Source organism: Melanotaenia boesemani, chromosome 14, assembly GCF_017639745.1.
Source record: "Melanotaenia boesemani isolate fMelBoe1 chromosome 14, fMelBoe1.pri, whole genome shotgun sequence".
In the NCBI taxonomy this organism is placed as follows: Eukaryota; Metazoa; Chordata; class Actinopteri; order Atheriniformes; family Melanotaeniidae; genus Melanotaenia; species Melanotaenia boesemani.
The window spans coordinates 25,158,359-25,179,036 of NC_055695.1; the positions used below are offsets into that span (position 1 = coordinate 25,158,359).

Genomic DNA, 20,678 nt, shown 5'->3' on the forward strand with positions numbered 1-20,678 from the left:
GTTTTATTTTTAAAGTTCCTTAAAGGTTTTTCCTTGGATAGTGTTTGCTTTTTCACAGTTTTTCCACCCAGTCCTTAACACTGAGCTATTAAGTATTTAGGCATTATAAAAATTGGATGAACAAGTCAATGTTGTATCCACACAAAACTAGTATCTTTACTTACAGCAGCCTGATGGTGGGTCTTTTGAGCTGGCATATTGTGTGATAGTTCCTATTACTTAAATTTAATCAGTTTTTGTTATATCTGCATATGTGTACTAACATGGGTGGAAATTAAATGTGCACTATTGTGTAAAAAGTGATGATTACTTGTGTTTTTTTGCCCTTTTTTTTGTCAATTTTGTTTCTTAACAAGCTGTTTTTGGACCAACTAGAATCTCACCTGAATTAAACATTCTGTTTAAAAGATGCAAAAATCATTGGACACTTACAACAAGTTTGGAAATATTTTTCTTGATCATCTTTATTATTTTGAATAAGCTGGTTGATTTGCAGTTGATTTTTGGGCATTGTAATGGAGCTCGTGTCCTTTGACCTCTTGGCACAAACATTTTTCATTGAGTGCTAAACATAGGAAGTGGAGAAAGAGAGGAAGGTATAATGCAAAATACCAAACTAAAAAATATGGATTTAGCAATGATTTGTTTAAATTAATTAAGAGCTAGGCTAACAGTAAATACAAAAGGCCCTTGCACATCCTTATTTCTAAAGCCAAGCAAACAGCATTTACCAACAGCAGGAGGACACAGCAGATTTTGTAGCATCAGTTTTTGTAGCATTTGGATTCCTAATACGTTATTTAATAACATTTCACTGTTGTGTACAGATATAGATAATATTTTATTACTTCATGCAGAGGTAATAGACAAAAAAACAGTAGGGTTAAAGTAGGGTTTACGTATGGCCTAAAGTTGTGAGAATTGTTGACCCAGATTTAAATGTCAGTGTGGATTTGTCTTCCTAGCACATTTTCATATATTATGTCACAAAGGTTTTATTTATTTTTTGTTCTTTTCTTATTAATTAAAATACCTGTAGAAGGTCAGAAGATCAGGATCACCTGCTATCTGTTTTACGGTCTTCAAATAATATTAGCCTACAGCAGTGTGAAAAAAGCACAGTGACTTACTGGGATGTTTTTTGGGTTAAGAACTATATTAAATATTCAGCTTGACGACACTGACGACCGAAGGGTCTTCTCTAAAGAGCCCAAACAAGAGCATAAAGTGCAATTGAGGGTAACCATGCTTCCCTTTACAGTGCCTCGCATTAGCGGGGACACTAGCATTATGGGTAACTGTGTTTATCATTCGTGGACCTAGTAAAGGATGCATTGCCATGCTCATTCAAAAGAAACTACACGCACCACCCGCGCAAACTCCGAGGTCCCGGATGTCACTCGCGCCGGAAGAGAAGAAGGTCCTTTTCCAGCCATCTTGTGGCTTCATCTAGCGAAGTGTTCGCACCAATCCTCGTAGAATCGGAGGAAAATCCTGCTGAAGGGGCGCCATCATGCCCGGACAAATGCAAGAAGGTTTTGGCTGTGCCATAACCAATCGGTTCGACCAGTTATTTGACGACGAGTCGGATCCGTTTGAGCTGCTTAAGCAAGCCGAAGTTAAGAAGAAGAAGGAGGCTGCTGCCCCTGGTCCCGCCAAGACTGCAGCCCAGGCTGCAAAGCAGCCTAAAAAGGAGTCCCAAAAAGACAGAAAGACTCCCCTGACTGACAAGAAGGAGGAGACCCAGGCACCTGTTTCACTTAAGAAAGATGGTAACTTATTCCTGGCTCTAAAACTTTGTATTGTCAAGCAGCAACTAAAAATTTAAGCTAACAGGCTAAGTTGCTTGCTTACTTGCTAGCAACGATTCCTAAGCCCCGTGACATGAGGTCCGCGTGGCTGCTTTAGTACGCATTTGCTGAAACTGTGACATTCATATTGAAGTTTGCCATTGAGGTTTTAATTTTTATTATTACTATTTTTATATTTGGGCATATGTTATTCAGTGATAAACAGTGGGCCATTTTGTTTTGGCGTGCCCCAGAGGCCCGTTGGAACAGGGGCAAGCCTGAGAGCGTAGCTAACTGGAGAACGTCGCGTGCATGTGCCAGTAGAAACGTTAGCCGATGTCTACATGCGACTTTAAATGAGGTCGCATGTTGCCATTTTCACTCAGAACCGCATGAAACTGAATATGTACTAACAATTATTACTATCATTTGTCGAAATAGGACATCGAAGCTTGAGAGGGGTTTAAAACGTGTGAATATAGTTGATCATGTAATAAATGAAACTAGGATTGCTTCAAAACATTAGTTTAAATATTAGTTGCGGCACCACACTCGTGGTTACTAACCTCGTGGCTGTAGCAATGTGGGGCGTGTTAAGACAGCCTCCACGCTTACTTCCCGTTTGCGCATACTACGTGATCGACGCGCCTTGGTGTATTTACCTTTTACTTTGGCAGTTAGTGGCCATGCTCATCTAGATGACGGTATATAATTTGAGTCCACCAAACATAGCAAAGTATACATTTGGATACAATTTACCTGTTTTTAAAGTTAATGTGTATAAATACAGTGATGCAACCAGTGACGTGAATCTGTAGAGTTTTGACTCAAAGTTAATTTGCCATCATGTCAGGTTGTCAAGTGAGCACTGTCTGCTTGCTTGAGAGAAAATGAGACAGGTGGCAGACTGTGGTGCAACCAGTTGCTGCTGTGTAGTGGAGGAGATCTATTTTGGTATAGGGTGATTTAGTCAGTGGGTGGAGACTAGTTGTGTCACATTAGGCCTGTAGCAGTTAACAGCATACCAAGTCAGCTGAAACATTGGCTTGATGTAAATTGTAATTAAGGGAGGACCCTTTTGATTTAACCAATCGATGCACTTAAAGAAAAAAAAATCATTGTGGATCATCAAAAAAGTAATTTTAATCAAATTAATTCTAAAAACTTTTGTCCTATTGAATTGTTTGGATATTGCAGTGACGCAACAGACCAGCTTCTGTTTTTCACATTAATTGGAATTACTTGCTCCACTTAAACAGAACAATTACCTTTGTTTCTCTTTCTCAGACTCAGCAGTGGTCCTGGGTCATTGGTGTTATTGGTTGTCTAATCCTCCCGTTGTGGTCAATCCTAGGTGCTGGTATGAGGAGAATGGGCAGGAAGCCAGAGGGCGAAGGCTCCAGACCTCAGGGCGGCCAGGGAGAGGGTCGTCCCCCAGCAGACAGACGACCTGTGGACAGGCGGCCACCTCGCCGCTTTGAGAGACCTGCTGGTGAAGCTGGCGAAAAGCCTGAGGGCGATTTCTCAGTGGAGAAGTGAGTTAAATTTCTATTTAAATATTTAAAGAGTGATCAAATTTGTGAGGTCAAATTTATCATAACATTTTAGGGCACTCTCTACCTAAACATACGGCTAAAAGGTTTATTTTCTGCAAAATGTTTTAATTTATTACACTGGACCTGTAAATCCTGAACTATATCTAAAGCAACTGCATTCTGATTTTTTTATAATAATGCAAAAGCACTGTCAGAAGTTGAAAGCATGTGCTGGATGAGAAAATCATTAGCTGTTTTTGCAGTGGCTCTATAGCTAAGCATCAAACAGTCCACAATTTTAGGAAACCAGCTGGAACACATTTAGCAGCACAACAGCCAGAGATTTCCTTCAGGGCTGTGTGGTGGTGACAAAAACCTTAGCTAAAAAGAATATTGGATTTTGATGTTCGGCAAATGTTGCTCTGAAACGACTAGATGTACACAAACATGCCTATGCCAATTGTTCTTAAGATTTTTTGGTAATTGGACATCTCTTCAGGCCCATCGGTGACAGGCCAATGAGGGGGCGCGGTGGTGGCAGGGGAGGCCGTGGAGGCAGAGGACGCGGCATGGGTCGCAGCGATGGCTTTGATTCCCGAGGAAAACGTGAATTTGACAGACACAGCGGCAGCGACAAATCGTAAGTACTTTTTGAGCTCTTACATTGAATTACAACTGATTTTTTTATTCACACCAGGTCATGTCAAGACCTTTGAGTGTTTTTTAATGCAGTCCAATCGTTTTGATCGTGCCTAAAGCAGATGTTGTTTCAGTAGTCTGAAAGGTGAGGAGAAGCGTGGAGGAAGTGGATCTCACAACTGGGGCACCGTAAAAGATGAACTCAAGTGAGTACATGTACATGTACAAGCCAGAAATTTGACACATTCAGCTTCTTTAAAAGCTGGGGCAAAGTGATTGAGTAGAACAGAAACCAGTACATTCAGAGAAGTTTTGGTGAACTGGAAATTGACATCTGATAAATTTTTTTTCCTCTCATAGTGAACTTGACCAATCTAACGTCACTGAGGAGAACCCTGAAGGAGAGGAGCATCCACCTGTTGACTCTGAGAATAAGTAAGTTTTTTTATTAATTACCTTCCAGTACATCTAATATTGCCTATAGCAGAAATGACTTTTCAGAATATTTTTAGTCTTCAGATGAAAATGTTGCCCAACAAATGATAATTATTTTGAGGCCAAGAACACAAAACATAAACACAGATTTTTGATAAACAGCGGTTGCATTGAAATATGGCGTTGTTGAAGGTACTAACATTTATCTTATTTGGTGTGTTGAAGGGAGAATGAGGCTGAGGAAGTGAAGGAAGAAGGCCCCAAGGAGATGACTCTGGATGAGTGGAAGGCCATGCAGGACAAGGAACGGGCAAAGGTAGATTTCAACATCCGTAAAGCCAACGAGGGAGCTGATTGGAACAAAGGATTTGTGCTGCACAAGTCCAAGGCAGAGGTAAGTCATGATTGTGATGGTATAAGAGAAAACTATTTTTGTTGCGTGCATTAGTCAAATGCCAAATATTTATTACTTTGCAACTAGCACTAGCTAATTGCTTACTTGATTATATAACATTTATTTCACAACCAACTATTAGCAAAGTCAAATATGTTTCCAACATGAAACTTGAATATTGTCCATCCTCAAACAGTAGCAGGTTTCTAACTCAACAAAAACTTGATAGGTAGTGATGCTATTATGAGGCTTTTCATATAGAGCACAGGTTTATTACAGCTGCTATTCATACTACGTTTATTACAAACACACCACCGAACAGTACGTCCTGCTTCACTAAAGGTTTCAGATCCACGAAAACAATGAGATAAAATTAGGTTGCAAATGAAAGTTGAGCTGCATTTTAAGCCACAGTCTTAGACAAATTAGACTTTTTGAACCTATTTCCTACACCGATTTATTGGCCGATTATACATAAGAGACTTGAGACAAACAAATTTACTCTCTTTATTCAGGTCAGTTTCATATATGGTAATATGTAGAAACAGTTTTCACTTATAACAGTACAATTCTTAAACTAATGAATAATAGTGATGTTCAGTTTCACCTTTTTTTCCTCTATACATACAATTCTTTTGATAACAGTAACAGTAGCTAGTTTATTCAGATTCATGTTTATCAATATAAAAATGATATAGCCCAGTGAGCGAAGGCACTCACTACAAACCCCTGATATTATGTCTCACCAAAATATTTAATCCTGCAGTTCTAGGGTCTGAATACAGCTCCATACCCGATAACTGTCATGAAATTCTTAAATCACTACAACAGTTTACTGTGTTAGCAAGCTACAGATTACCGGTAGTCATTATGCTGCTCACTCAGCTAACTGCAAGCTAATGTGTTAGCATGAATTTATTATTCACTTTAAACAGTTAAGCACTCAGTTTGCTGTCTAACAAACAGTTTCATTCATGAAAGATGAAAGATGGAACATGATGGGCTTTCTGGACTAGAAGTTTCCTCCAGTATTTTTCAACATTGTCTAAACATTGTATTGTAGAAGCAACTCGATCGCAGGTACTGCCAATGCCAACACCAAAAATGGTTTTAACAAGGATGAATTATTCTGATGTTGTCAAGGATGGACATACTTTGGAGTTTTATTGATGACAGGAAATAAATGACGTAGCGTTATTGACAACCTGGCTAGAAACTTACTGTGGAGGCCTTTTGTCTCCACCACTTAACTATTGCACAGTAGTTCACTGAACTACTGTGCAATAGTTCAGTTCACCACTACTAAACTGTACTACTGTTCAGTTCAGTAGTGGTGAACTGAACTACTTTCTTCAACTGAACACCTTTTAAAAGTTTCATGTCAATTTCCAGGAAAGTAAAATAGTTCAATATCAAGACAATAGTCTATATACAGATTTAAATGGCTTTCTTAGAGATTAAACTAATGTAAAACAGCCTTTAGCCAATTTCCTTTAAATACAGTGGCGTGATTGAGATCCAGATAAGCATCCAGTGTCTGATTAGCCATGTGTTGATGACTGGCCTCATTTCAGCCATCTTTATACTAATACTTTTGATTTATATTTTTGTTTTTAATATCTATTTAATTGAATTAAAATGCTTTTCTTTTATTGGTACGGGCATCATTCTTCTGTTGTTAATGTGGGCACTCATTTTTTTACTTTAAGCAGGTGAAGAAATGCGATCTGATTGACCCCGAGGTCGAGGAATCCAAGGTAAAATTCTAGCATTATTAGTTGTATCTCAACGCAGATCAGACACATAAGCACAATAAGAAAAGCTTGCTAACACTAAAGACTAAAACGCTAATCCTGTAATTCAGGGAGAAGATGAGCATCACTTCCGGAAACCAGCCAATGACATTACGTCTCAACTGGAGATAAACTTTGGAGATTTGGGCCGTCCAGGCCGTGGACGTGGTGGGCCACGCGGCGGCCGGGGAGGTCGCGGCCGAGGGGAAACCACTAGGCCAGTCCGTGTAGGAAGGTCTGACAAGGTACATAGCTGGAAGCAAAGCTAAACTATTGTAAAGATGGACATAAATGGCAAATGTTTTTATTTCCAAGTCTCATTATTCTCTTATCATACTGTTCAGGATATCGCCAAGAACGGTGTTTTCTAATAGAAATGCATTAATGAAGTAATTTAAAAATGTTCCTCATTGATTCCTCCTTGTTTACTTTTCTTGACAGTCATCTGCGTCTGTGCCAAATGTGGACGACCCAGAGGCCTTCCCAGCCCTGGCTTAAGCCCTGGTTGCAAACTCTCAGGCCTACAGGAGCCTTCTGAGCACCTCCACTACGAGGCTTGCATGTTCCTGGATCCTTCAGCAAAGTGAAATGATGGAGTAGACTGTCATAACTGGCACTCGATGTGAGGACTGAGTTTTACCCAATAAAAACAACAAAGATGGAAAAAAAATATACATAACAAAAACAACAAAAAAAAAAAAACAAAACAAAAAAAGGACTTCTTGCTACTCTGGAGCAGCTTATTGGTAGAGGTTTTGTACTTGGAAACAAAGTAGCAGGGATGTTTTCATACAGTATTTTTTTCAGAGGTTATGCATTGTCCATTAAAAACGTTTTGTATTTGCTGCTTGAAAATACGCATTTTGAAATGTAAGCAAAAGAGCATCTTTTAGCGTGGTGTGTGCTGCTGCTGGCTCGCTTTAAAATGGCTGCCGGGGAGCTTCAACCCAAGTTTGTAAGCTCTGCCACACCAGGTATTTCAGATGAAGTTACAGCTTCACTCATTGAGATTTATGATTATTTTTTTTTCTTTTCTTTTCCTTTCCTTTTTTTTAAATATTTCGCACTGGTTTATTTTATATTTTATACAGGAGGTCTATTCTTGTATGATCTTCGGCCTGTAAATCTCAACTATTTTCATAAATTCTTTCAGAGACTATTTCACACGGTGCAGATGAGACACATCTTTGATGGAGATACTGTCTATATGTGAATGCGTTGTTGAAATGGCATCTAAATCAGAATTTAAAAGTTTTGTACTGAAATGTTTTTAAAGGAGCAACAATTGGCCATTTTGGAGAAACGCATCGGTAATGACTCGAATATCAAGCTGATCCATTTTTATCAAAAGGATTGATTTAAAGCTGACAGGATGTGTCCGTGTGTTCTTATTCTTCTTGTATTTGAGGTGATATTCACCATCCAGTGTTTCTTCCCCTTTGCCCATTTCATCTTAGGTCTTTAACAAGTGTAAGTCAGTTAATGCCTTTCTTGCTACTTCAGAGTGATGAGGAGAGGAAGTGTTTCTACACAGCTGAGATGCGGCTGGAGACCTCTTGAAGCCCCCAGACCCTCTCCAACTGTTTACACACTCCGCAGGTGGAAACTCAGCCCAGCTTCAGTTTGTTTCAGCAGTCTGTTCTGTGCTGATATTTTCCTCCACTGTTAACCTGCTCTGTAGCTTCCACGCTGGCGCCACTGCATAATTGCTCTGAAAGAAATACAGTTGTCCCCTGTGTGGACAACTGAATTGCTCTACAATGTGTGAATTCTAGCCCTGCTATTAGACCTCTGTCGGTAAATAAAGGTGGTCGACAAATTTTTTTGCACTGTTAGCTTATTTTGTTTTTACCTTACCTGCTTCAGGCAAAACATATTTACATGTGTGCCTATGTTTTCTCAAGCTTACAGCCAAATCACCTCTTATGTTTTTATGTCATACTTTAAGAGCAAAGATTTTTTAGTACAGACCCGAACTTGGCCTTGCAACTCTGGTGCATCAACCTGACTATAATTCTTCCTCTTTTACTTTAGTGAGCAGCTGAGGTGAAAATTAGACTTTTTACAGACCTTTCTCGTATAAATTTTCTGTTTTGTGGCTAAATGCAGAACATGAAATCTTTTGTTTTTGAAATAATCAGATCTTCAGCGCTTGACTGCTTCCAGTGAAAAGATTAAGTATGTTTTTGTTAAATGAAAATGTAAAGCAAAGTTCTGCACATGGAGACAAGTTTTTTCTTCCAAATACACCACCCGTCAACAGTCACTTATTTTGTGGAACCTTTAGTTGTGATCATGGCACATGTTCTCTGTGGTATCGTTTAATTACACTTATGCAATTCCACATTTATTTCCATCCAGAGTTGCATAAATTTTTTTGCCAAGATTTTGTAGTAATGGGAAAATCAGACTGCTGAACAAAGTCTTCTCCAGCACGTCCCAAAGATTTTCAATAGTTTTAAGGTCTGAACCAGTGATGGGCACCTCTGGGCCTTCAGGGCTACTACCCTGCAGGTTTTTAAGGCTTCCCTGCTCCAACTCACCTGAATCAAATTAAATGGATCCGACAGCTTGTTCTGCATTGAGTCGGTTGAGCAGAAGCAGGAAAAGAACCTGCAGGACCGTGGACCTTAAACAGACTTTCCCATCCCCTATCCCTGGTCTAGACTGGTGGCCAACCCATGTGTGAAAATAGTGTCTCATGCTCCCTGAACCTCTTTCACAATTTGAACCTGATGAATCCTGACATTGTCATCTTGGAATGTGCCAGGTCATAAGGGAAGAAAAAAAAAAGATGGAATAACCTGCTCATTCACTAAATTCATGTTGGTGAACCTAGACCTGACCAAGTGCAGCAACCCCATATCAGGCTTGTACATAGGGCACTAGGTATGATGGCTGCATCACTTCATCTGTCTCTTCCTACGCTGATGAGCCCATCACTCTGGAACGGGGTAAATCTGGACTGACCACTCAGCCTTTTATTTTTTCTGATAAGCCTCACTAATAATCGGTTTTCTTAAGGCTACTTAGCTGTTAAGTCCTAATCGCTTTAGTTCCCATCACATTGTGTGTGTGGAAATGTCTAAGTGATCGCCAATCACAACAATTCAGTATTTTTTTTAATCACATTTCTTCCTGGAAGATGATGGTTTCCTATTATCCCTCCAGCTTTAAATAATGCATTGGAGAGTCCTTAACTCAGTTACAGTACAGTAGTTCTGCATCTTCTTAGATCTTTTTTTGCTTGATGCTTGCTGATAATTTGAAACGGACGAACATCGTTTCCACAACCACAAGATGCGCCTTCTAATTGGTTTAAGAAATTGGGGTTAAATAACTTCTTGCCAGCTGAAATATAATCTATGTAGTAATTATCCAATGAAATTTTTTGATTTAGTTTTAAATGAATTAAACTGAAAATTGCACCGAAAAGTAATAAATGGTAAATGGACTTGTATTATATATAGCGCTTTTCCAGCCAGTTTGACCACTCAAAGCGCTTTACACTACTTATCACATGCACCCATCCACACACACATTCACACCCCGATAGGCACATCGGGTTAAGTGTCTTGCCGAAGGACACTTCGGCATGTAGTTCGTGGAAACCTGCAATCGATCCACCTACCTTCCTGTCGAAAGACGACTGCTCTACAGCCGCTAATAGAATAGTAATAGAAAAAAAAAATTTTTTAATGGAAAAATGATTTTCAAATGTTTTTTTTATAATTTATTGTCATATCAGTTTATTTATTGAGCCATTTTTATATTTCTGTATTTTTTTATTTTTTATTTTTTGGCAGTTTGAGTCCTTCATAGTTGCCATTCGATGAGAAAACACTTGATTATTTCTGCATATCTGAAGCCTAGACTTTAACAAGAGAGGTTTAGATACAGTTCAGGCTTCAGTAAGCGAGGAGGTAGTTCATGCATCTCAGCCAGGAACTTAGCCAGAATAAAACAAAAAACAACTGAAACCCGTCTTCTCCAGTCATTGCTTCTGGTCTGCTGAAAGCAGTCCTCTCTGAGTTGTGATTCCAGTCGTACTACGTGCTCTCAAAGAACTCACTACAGTCAATTTTCACTGCATCCAAAGTCAGCTTTCCTGTAGAAATCAGTGGCTCAAAGAAGAAGCTGTTACTGGGGAAGATGCTCGTGGGTGAAAAGTCATCCCCATCCGAAAACTCATCGTCCTCATTTTCCATTGTGTTTGGTGAGATGTAGCCAGCGGTTGTGTTGGTGCCCAACGAGGTCTGCGTGTGGTCTGAGCTCTCGTCTGAGTCGTGGGAGATGCTCTTAAGGTAGGTGGTCAGAATGGGATACCGCTTCTTCTTTGGGCTGGGATTGGTGAGAGGAGGGAGCAGTGAGTGGATTGTGGGTTTGGAAGTTACTGTGTCTTGATTGGACAGCTCTTCCACATCCACTAGGATGGTCTCTTCATTATAAGTTAATGTGGAGTCAACAGCTGGGGACTGGAGGTTCATCTTGCCCTGTTTGGAGGGAGAGACGCTCAAGTTTGATACAGTGAAGTCTGAAAGACAGCTTGAATTTTTATTCTCTTACACAACTACCTGGTCTTCGATGCATTTTATCACACATTTGCTGTTTGCAGGATCTGGCACAACGTCAAGCATGAGGCACTGGAAAAACTCCCAGAACCTGAAAGGAATGTGTAAGACAAACAACTTTTAAATTTTAATATACAATTGCAATACATTTCCAGCAGAGCTGTAAATGAACATAAGTTTGCCTCTGTAAAGTAGAGTCGCTGTCCCACAAATACCTCTGTTTAATCGCTGAACTCTGGCACAGACACAGAAGAAACAACACCACCAGGGCAGCAGCCACACACACTAGCAAGAGGGTGAGCTGGGTATCGCCTGCACCAGTGTGAGAGAAACACACATGAGATTACAGGCCACATTTGGCTCCTCTAATTCAGGTATAAAATGTTTTGAAGTTGATAAAAGAAGCTATTTTCATGAGCAAAAATGGTGTGATTTCTAAGCACATTAAAGACAGCTTAAAACCTGAGAAAGAACTAGAAAGTGTACCCAACTTTCACAATGAACTCTTGAGATATATTTTATAAAATGTATGTTTAATCCTTTAAAGCCTGGCCCAAGTAAAAAGGGTGAGAAAATGATATTCTTTGTTAAAATCTAAACTTTTTATTTGGTCCTCTAACAAAAAAAAAAAAAAAAAAGCTGCTCACGCTCTATAAAGATCTTGATGTTTTGGCCTGCAGAGCTTTCTCCTTTGGCAGTTGAAGCAGTCATCCACAGGTTGTAGTTGTCAGGAGACAAATCTTTGATTTCATACGTCCTGTCTGATGCTCCCACAGAATCTGGAAATGGATTGATACAAACAATGGCAAAATTACTCATTTCCACCTCTGCATGCAGTGGAGAAGCAAATTCAAGTTTGAAAACATACAACTTAATAGACGACAGTGTATTTCAGTTTCCATCAGTCTTTTTAATCAGCATTCTCAGTTACTGAGGAAAAACAAAGAAATGCCCTCCTTTATCTTCTCAAAATGTATTTTCTTCCAAAAACATCTACATGGGTAAAACAGCCCCTCTGTATTCATGAGTAAGAAGAGCTTAAATAAATCCGTGTTGTCAACAAGTGGCAAGCTCTGTCTTGGTGAGCTTTTCCACCACAATGTTTTAACCTGATACCACATCCTTTGCACACAGAAAAACAAACTACCATGATGGCACACATGAGATTTTTTTCTTGTCTGCTGTTTATGTAGCTGCCCTTTTGTTATTTTTATTTTTTTACAACTTGAATTGTACTTGCTTTTCAGTGAATAACAATAACATGCATATAACATGCGGGGAAATAAATAAAAAACACACACACACACAAAAAGACAGAAAATATCTATTTAAAAGCAGTAATAACTAGAGGCACTCAGAGAGCACAGACCTCCGCCAAGCAATAGGGGTCACTCACCTGAGAAAAACCCCAAAAGGCCCAACAGCCCACCCAGTTCCTACTATATCTTGAACCCCCTGGATCACCAGATCCAGATATTAATACCATCCGGGTCAAACAATGTCAGATTACAACATCTACCATGATACTCTCTTGTATTTTTATTTATTTATTTATTTAACTGTGATTCTGGGTATTATTTGATCAGTTAAAAGCTGTAATAGTAAAATTATCCTTATTTCCCAATAGCAAAGAATCATTTAAAAAAATTCCTGGATCCAGATGGTGATCTGGATCACCCCAAAAATTAAATAATAACTTGTTCCTTTATTCCACTTTTGACATTTTCTAAAAATTTTATCAAAATCCATCCATAACTTTTTGAGTTGACTTTGAGTTGAGCAGAAGAATGAATGCAGAATAAACTCTATTCTCCAAACCAATGAATGAGGAAGACTCAGAAGAGGGAGAAATAGTCAGCTCCTCTTAATCCAGTAGGAACAAGTTAGGAGTAAACATCCTTGACAAGATGCAGTATTCATCTCGAGCTGCAACTAGAAGATGGGTCGTTGCAGTGTTTTCTAATGTTTTGGCCTTGGCGGAGGTAATAAAATACTTTTTAAGTTCTAAAGTAATCTCACAAATATGAAATAGATACATATGACAAGTCTTATTTTTGTGCTGTCTAAAACGACCACAATTAAAGTTGTTCTTACAAAACTTTTGCTCTTTACTGCTGTTCTCTAGATAGATGGTATAATGGGTGATGCAGCCTCTGCGCTGACTCCTGTGAAGCTCTTCCCAGGTGATATTCACCGCGTTTCCTTTCACTCTTTCTTGGACTAATGGACCAATAACTGGAGCTGCAAACAAGAAGAAAAAGCCTAAAACTCAAGACAAAGCATTAAAATTTCATACCTCAACCTCAGAAATAACTTATGGCACAAAGTGAGTAAGACTGTTAAACTCCTTACAGAGCTGTGATGAAAATTTGATTCGGAACAGTATAAGTTCAGATGCCTACATGCAAAACAGTTTTATATTAAAAAGCATTTTTTAAAAGATCACTATGTGTAAAGAAAACTTCCACTTCATGCTGTGCAGCAAAATCAGATTTGACTTTGCACCAGAGAAATATTTCTGCTGGCAGATGTACTGAAATGTTCTGACAACGTCTGCTTTGCACAAAGATAACGGCGACCTCGAGCACAAAAGTTTGTTTTTGAGATTGTAGATAAAACAGCACATCTCCTGTTAGTTAGAGCTTACGCTAATTTTCGTGGGACATTGTGTGATCTCTCCTTATGCATAAGATTTCTAATAACCTCTCGGTAAAATTATTTCCACCACAGAGCATACCTGATTCCTGAGTGGCGACCCGTTCAAATCTGGTCCTACTCACTGAGCTCTCACTATAGATGGAATACACCGCCCCTTCATAGCACTCAGATGGTTTAATATCTACATAAAGACAGTGAAGACAAAGTAGATGGGGGGTATAAATAGGGGCATAAATCACAAGTGTGATTAAAATACAATATATTGATACAGTGGATAAAAATTCAATGTTTGCCATTATAATTTTTCATATGGAAACAATTGTACAACATGCATTGTTACACGCACCTATTCTATATTTGTTTTGAAGGGATCACCTAACTCTTTCAACACTGATTCTGCTCTGTAACTTCCCACCTGAGATGACAATGCTGTTGTTATTCTTGCCCAGCCTGAGCCATCTGAGCTCCTCCAACACACGGCCTTCTGGGTACCACTCCAACACATACATTATGGGTGCAGTTTCAGGTTTTTTCCAGGAGATGGTGATAATGTTGTTGTCTGCAATTGCTCGCATATCCGGAAGAGGCTTGGCTGAAATAATAAAAAAAGAAAAAAAGTAAGTTTATATTTAAGTACTGGACAGATGTGCATACACACTTAAGTTAATAATGCATCATAATCTGATATCTTGTGCAGCTTAGAGTAATGCAAAACCCAACACGGGTTCAGCTAAGCACTTTTTGTTCCTTTGTGGGGTTTAGTATTCTATTGTATTTTTTACCATTTGTGCGAAGGGTTGTCATGGTGGCAGGAGGGGAGAGACCTTTGGAGTTGCGAGCCCATACCGTCACTTTACAGTCAGCACAGAATGGCACAGAGTAACTTCTGACATCACTGCTGACATTAGAGAGGTTGCTCAAATTTGGGCTGTAAACTTTGACCACGTACTCTATGATCCTCCCTCTGGAGATGGACATGTTAGCCTCCTGCAATCATAGGAATGTTCTAAGTAAAACAAGTAAATCCTAACTTTATCACCACACATTTGTTTATGTTGGTGACTGCAACTCATGATGCAGAAAAGAAGGAAAAGGAAGCGATTACACGAGTCATGGATTTACAGGCCGCTCAACACCAAACGCGTCGAGATGAGTGTGTAAGACACATCATTTCTGTTCAGCTCCTCTTTTTCTTGTAAACTGAAACTGTGGTGTCTGCTGTCAGGTTTCACTTACCTCTCAGTAGCTGTGTGTGACATTAAGAAAATGTAGGTGTGTGTGTGTGTGTGGTAGAGGATGCAAACGCATACATGTGTGTATCTGTTTGAGGATCTTACACATTAGAAGTGGTCAAGGTTTGACCTTTAGTTTGCACAGAACAATAAAGCAAAGCAGACCTGAAAATCCCCAGGTTCATGAAATCTACAGCAGCTTTACATGTACACAGTGTTTTGTGCTGCAGAGTTTTAACAATGGTGAAGGATGATGGGGATTCAAATTAAAATATACAAAGTTTAAAAGACTGTGAATCCCTTAAATATATGTTTTTTTTTTAGAAGAACTGATCTAATATCTAATTGGATTTTCATCAGTTAATCAAATTAGACTAAATGATTTTACTTAGTAATTCATATGGTGGCAAAAATAATTTAACATTACATTCCTATGAGCTGCAAAACTGCACAAGCCTCTAGAAGTAGCTAGAAAGTGAAATTAAAGTCAGGTGACTACAGTAAGAATCCTTTATGAGTGGATGCCCTGTTTTATTTAAAGAAAGAAGATGCATAAAAGTGTGACAATGTGTTTCTGGGAATATAGCATAAGCAAATTAAAAAAAAAAAAAAGAGAATCATTAATACGCTCCCTGGATCAGCAAGCATCACTCCAAGAACAAGGCAAGAAATAACCTGCAAGAACTTTCTTTTATCTGTGAAGCATGATGCTGGGAGCATCATGATGTGGGCATGCTTTGCTGCAGCTGGGTCTAAAAGGCTCCCTGTGACTTATAGAACAATAGATGTTGAGTTTTACCAGAAAATCTTTAAAGAAAATGCACAAAGATGAGTTATTCTACCTAAGAATGATTAAAAATAATTATGTTAATGTGTTTGACAAGTTAATTTAAAGTCCTGATGTTTTTCTTACAGCAATATTGTGTAAAAACCTGAACTAAGCCGTGCATGCGGGAGGGGAAACTAATCTGTAAAAGTAGAGACTAAAATACCTAAGCTGATGTAAAATACTGATATTCACATGACACATTAAGTTCCAGTTATTGCTGATAAGATGTTCACACAAAATACTGAAAGCAACGGACTAACAGGTGTGTTAGTTTGTTCTCATTATTCATTATATCCTAATAGGATTTATTTATCTACTTAAAAGATTTGTGCAGAGTCCTTATGATGGTTAAGGTCATATGTGTGACAAAATGAGTCAGTTAGCAAACCCAGGTCCCACTGTGTTATTTAATCCCCTGCAGCGTAGATGTAAATTTATATGTTTGAAAGGTTTTTTCATTAGAAAATGAATTAAATTAAAACCTACCTTCCAGTAAACTGTCATGGATTTAAAGTTAGATGCAGGGGCAAACCACACATCCAGTGCTTGGGCTGGAGCTTAGATACAAAAAAAAAAAAACATATTTTAATGTCTGTTTTTTACAAAAATTCTGCGTGTTTTCAGTGAATTAATGCATCTGTACCACCAGTGCCAACCTTTCCTGTGAGGTTGTACAAATCACAGACAAAAGACGTTGGAATCCTGTGAAACCAACAAACTTGCAACATGAAGCTGTGAGTTAAAATCTGACATGGACATACAGAAAAGTAGGCATTTCATGTCTTATTTTTCTAGTTTTAACTTACTAAAACATGGTGGAACTACTGATAACGTCTACAAGACAGACGTCAACACAAATGTACTATCTGTGAATAGATGAAAGGGCATCTTTACACTCAATCACTCCAAACAAATAAGTGTAAATAACGCATTTGAGAACTAAAGTAATGGCTGATGGTAATTATAGAAAATGTTTTCATCCGTTTCAGCTGTGACGTCTGTTACGGTTTGCTTTAAGTGGAAACTGATGACCTATCACAGCTGCACATTCATAGCTGACATACACATACACAACTAAAATACATATATGTCTACATAAACGACCTGCATATCTTCACACCATCAGTTGCACAAAGATGCAGCAACATTTCCTATGAAGCATTACTTTCCTGTCTGCAACCTGTCTTCACTCTGGCTCAATGTTTAATTGATAGAATGTGTCCGAATACAGTTTACTAGAGATATTTAATACAAATCTCAGTCCAATATATTGTACAAAATGCTTATTGTTGATAAGTGGTTTTACTTTCCACACATAACCCAATAATACTTGTTTTAGTGGCTCTTAGGCATCATTCTGGTAGCCAATGATGAGCTGATAATGGCCTCAAAACACCCAGAGAAGGAAACAGGAAACAGACAGTAGTCAGATAGCTTAAAATGATAAAGTGACACAGAGATTTGCTAGTGAACACAATAAGCTGCATTTTAAATCAAAACGTAAACACATTGTTGCTTACCTTCTTCTTGAGTCCAACTGGAAATGTTTGAACTCCACTGGCTCCACAGGCCGGTGCTGAATTTGGACCTGACTCTGAAGTGGTACAGCCTGTAGGGCTCCAGAAAGGCCACGGGCCAGGCTTGGGATGAACTCTCCTGCATGACCTGTAGGTCATTCAGTTATATAACGTTTTGTGTTGTGTTTTGATATTAATAGTTTGACATTTTGCTTGTGGCAATGAGCCATTGACGAACATACAGTAAGAAACACATGAAAGAGCAGAAGAGATGAAATTTCACGACTTGAGTGCCATTATGAATTCACATCACACATCAGCTGTGACACTTATTTCTGTTCCAGCTCTGAATCAGCAGACGGCAGGTGTGAGCCGATCACCCAGTACCTTTATTTTTTACAGGTTCAACATCTAAGTTTTTAAGATCTGAACTAAACTTAAAGTCTTCTTACCAAGTCTGGATATGTTGTCCATTGTTCCTGATGTTCAGTTTTGTATTGAATCTGCAGGCGCTGATTCCTCACAGGCTCCTCTGTTTTGATAATGCAATTCCTGGATGTGCAATCGGGTGGACCAAGAATAGGTGTTGATGGCATCACTGCTCAGAGCAAAACAAGGAAATGGGACAGATTACCATAAAAAATGTCAAAGTCACAGTCAAAGCAAAAGCTGCAAAGGTCATACAACATGAATTTTGTATTATTATAGGTAGTTACTTGGAAAGGAGGATGCAGGGTGAGTAATTATCCACACAAGCATTAAGGTTTGAGTAAGAAAGCAAAGCTTTTACTGCTAAGCTGCCTTGAAATTCTAGGCATGGCATCTTCAATTTCACACTGTCAATGCACAGATAATAATATGTTCACGCAGAAGTGGTATGTCACTAACTTCCTTACCAATGTCACTGAGCGTGTAGTTGAAGATGGGGGATTCTACAAGGCCCAGTATATTTTGAGCTTGAACCCACACTGAGATGATTTGGACAGATCTGGGAAGACTGAAACTAGCTGACGGTGATTCAGTTTCTTTTATGGGTATATTGTATAAAGCTGGTCCTTCTGAGTGGTTTCCATATACAGATCTAACCCTAAAACACACAAAACCAAGGTTCAGTTGAAAATATGTACATACACATAATGTATGATGATATGATTGATTCACAGATTAATGAAGAAATTCAATGTTTTGGCAACTCACTGGAACATGAAATCACTCTGAAGATGAGTTTCTCGTCCTCTTTTCCAACTGCAGAACACAATTCCACTGTCATTTTTTAGGATTTTGTAGATGCATGAAATGTTTTCTGGGAAATCTGGGGGGTCTGGACACCAAAGAAGACAAAGAGGGGTCAAGTAAACTAAATACTGACTGGAGAGAACAAAAAACCAAATATATATGAAAAATATACATGAACTGTGATACATAAGTAAATGATTAAGGACTTGGTTTAGTCCTCAAAAAATACAAATATGCTATTGAAAAAAAAGAAAAAATATTAGATGCAGAATCTGGTTGGACATATAACTTTTAAAAGCTTGTTCATATTATGTGCATGCTTTAGTTTAAGGAACTGTCATGTCACACGCCAGAAGAGGAACACCTCTTTGACCAGAAAAAGCAAACATATTAGGCCTTCTGTTAGCTGTGAAAAGAGTTGGCCAAGCAAAGAAAAGAAAGCAGAACCAACTTTGCCTTCTTTAACAGCTTTAAAAAAACTTAAAGCCTTGAAATACAAAGTCTAATCATGTGCTGCATGAGTTCTTGGCTAAAGGAGTTTGTAATAAACAAGACAGACACAGTCATTGTCACATTATCATCAACAATAAAGCAGCTGACACATCATATAACTAGAAGCTTGCATTGATCTAATTAAAAGTTAAACTATATAACTACATCTGTTTTGCTCACTTACATCCAGCTGAGATGTCCAGTCCACAGGGGTCAAGATCATGGGACATACAGTTGCAATGACAACTGTAAGTTATTTTTCTTTCTGTTATGTTCACCACATTTAGATATACAGTTGAAGAATTCAGTTCTTTGTGTGTCTGCACTGTGGGAAGGTTGCCGCTGTACATTAATCCCTTGCAGTTGCAGTTGAAGGTGCAGTACACCTTGAAACTGGAACCCAGCCTCACCACAGGTCCAGCGCTGGACCAGAGGACACAGGATGTCTCACCTAGAGGAAATTATTGTTCATAATAAAGTTGGGTTTGTTGTGTAAAGTTCAAAGAGTTTGGTTTTTATTTTATTTTTTTATAACTATATCTAAGTTATAGGAAGCATAATATATATATAACATTTAATAATATATATAATGGAAGCATAAGAGCAGTCAAATAAATAACTAAATAAAGATCTGTTCCACACAAATGTGTGAGCTTACCGACGCAGAGGTGCACAGACAGCACCATAAGAGCGCTGATAATGGACCATGACCGGAACATTGTCGCCATGAGTCTCCACAAACCGCATCTGCATCTTACATCGTGACTGACAGATTCCCTTTATGGAAGCAAAATACAACTTATGACACTTATGATTCATATATAGTTATTTTCAGATTTAAGGATAAATCTTCTTGCGTTCAGCTCTAAGAAACCATCCAGCACTTCAATTAGTTCAAATTAGGTCGCATATATTTTCTTTCTATAGGCTATATATTAAAATAGAAGTTGTGTTAATACAACGCCCCGCATGGCTACAGCTGCGTACAAACCACAATGGACGAAGACTACAGGAAAAAAAAGACATCAAACTTATCAAAACGTCGCATCCTCACCTCACACCAAAGTGGGACTTCCTTCTGAAATGGTTGTAGCTTTATCTGTCGTCGTATTTGATCCTAAACATCTTTATTTAGAGCAGCACGTCCACACTGACACTGCGTGCTGACTGACGGCCGCCTCTGCTGTGATGAGACAAACTTCAGCAGCTCCAGTACGTCACAGCTCATTTATGACGCGCACACGCACTCAGAGAGGCTTCACGGATATTTTCCACAGTCTACTCTCTCTCTCTCTCTATGCACTAGGAAACTGAAATATAATTGTCTGTCATTATTTCTTCGTATACTATTTGCACTGATTCTTCACACTGATGCTCTGATTGATAATGACATGAAGGTTGAAGTGTGCCAACGTCAGTAACAGCCCTCATTCACTGTCCCCATGTGGTGCAGAGGACACTACATTCCTACAGCTACAAACACAACATGACTTAAGATGAATGAAAGATCTGCGTTCACTTGATCACAGACGATTCTTCAAAACCTCTAGATAACTG

The 20,678-nt window shown here is 38.7% G+C and overlaps 2 protein-coding genes across 7 annotated transcripts; one reads left to right on the plus strand and one right to left on the minus strand.

Annotated features, from left to right (window-relative positions):
- Positions 1 to 1,394: 1,394 nt before the first annotated feature.
- serbp1a (SERPINE1 mRNA binding protein 1a) lies at positions 1,395 to 8,406 on the plus strand. 6 transcript variants are annotated; one of them, XM_042005844.1, is made up of 9 exons: positions 1,395 to 1,772; positions 3,145 to 3,325; positions 3,825 to 3,965; positions 4,102 to 4,170; positions 4,325 to 4,399; positions 4,622 to 4,793; positions 6,503 to 6,550; positions 6,658 to 6,831; positions 7,028 to 8,406. In XM_042005844.1, exons 1-9 carry the CDS (start codon positions 1,514 to 1,516, stop codon positions 7,082 to 7,084), a joined length of 1,176 nt encoding a protein of 391 aa, XP_041861778.1. In that variant the 5' UTR covers positions 1,395 to 1,513; the 3' UTR covers positions 7,085 to 8,406. The 6 variants fall into 6 exon arrangements, with proteins under 6 accessions (XP_041861778.1, XP_041861775.1, XP_041861777.1 ...); XM_042005841.1 differs by having other exon boundaries at positions 1,396 to 1,772; positions 4,099 to 4,170; XM_042005843.1 differs by having other exon boundaries at positions 1,396 to 1,772; positions 4,099 to 4,170; positions 6,506 to 6,550.
- Positions 8,407 to 10,315: 1,909 nt separating this feature from the next.
- On the minus strand, positions 10,316 to 20,317 carry il12rb2 (interleukin 12 receptor, beta 2a). The gene is made up of 16 exons (XM_042005200.1): positions 20,176 to 20,317; positions 19,780 to 19,898; positions 19,306 to 19,572; positions 18,591 to 18,714; positions 18,290 to 18,480; positions 17,846 to 17,991; positions 17,397 to 17,541; positions 16,363 to 16,433; positions 14,598 to 14,802; positions 14,231 to 14,407; positions 13,895 to 13,996; positions 13,252 to 13,398; positions 11,805 to 11,936; positions 11,373 to 11,469; positions 11,161 to 11,248; positions 10,316 to 11,079 (listed from the first exon to the last, which is right to left on the minus strand). The coding sequence occupies exons 2-16, from the start codon at positions 19,847 to 19,849 to the stop codon at positions 10,636 to 10,638; spliced, it is 2,406 nt and encodes an 801-aa protein (XP_041861134.1). The 5' UTR covers positions 19,850 to 19,898; positions 20,176 to 20,317; the 3' UTR covers positions 10,316 to 10,635.
- Between the last annotated feature and the right edge of the window lie 361 nt (positions 20,318 to 20,678).

Bases quoted from the DNA above. Each gene is read 5' to 3' on its own strand.
- serbp1a (XM_042005841.1), top strand. From the start codon at position 1,514: ATGCCCGGACAAATGCAAGAAGGTTTTGGCTGTGCCATAACCAATCGG. The intron at 1,773-3,144 runs GTAACTTATTCC...GGTCAATCCTAG, and splicing joins TGTTTCACTTAAGAAAGATG to GTGCTGGTATGAGGAGAATG. The intron at 6,832-7,027 runs GTACATAGCTGG...TTTTCTTGACAG, and splicing joins GTGTAGGAAGGTCTGACAAG to TCATCTGCGTCTGTGCCAAA.
- il12rb2 (XM_042005200.1), bottom strand. From the start codon at position 19,849: ATGGCGACAATGTTCCGGTCATGGTCCATTATCAGCGCTCTTATGGTG. The intron at 13,399-13,894 runs GTATGCTCTGTG...TCTTGTTTGCAG, and splicing joins GGTCGCCACTCAGGAATCAG to CTCCAGTTATTGGTCCATTA. The intron at 11,470-11,804 runs GTGAGCAGCTTT...ACACTGGTGCAG, and splicing joins CATCAAGATCTTTATAGAGC to GCGATACCCAGCTCACCCTC.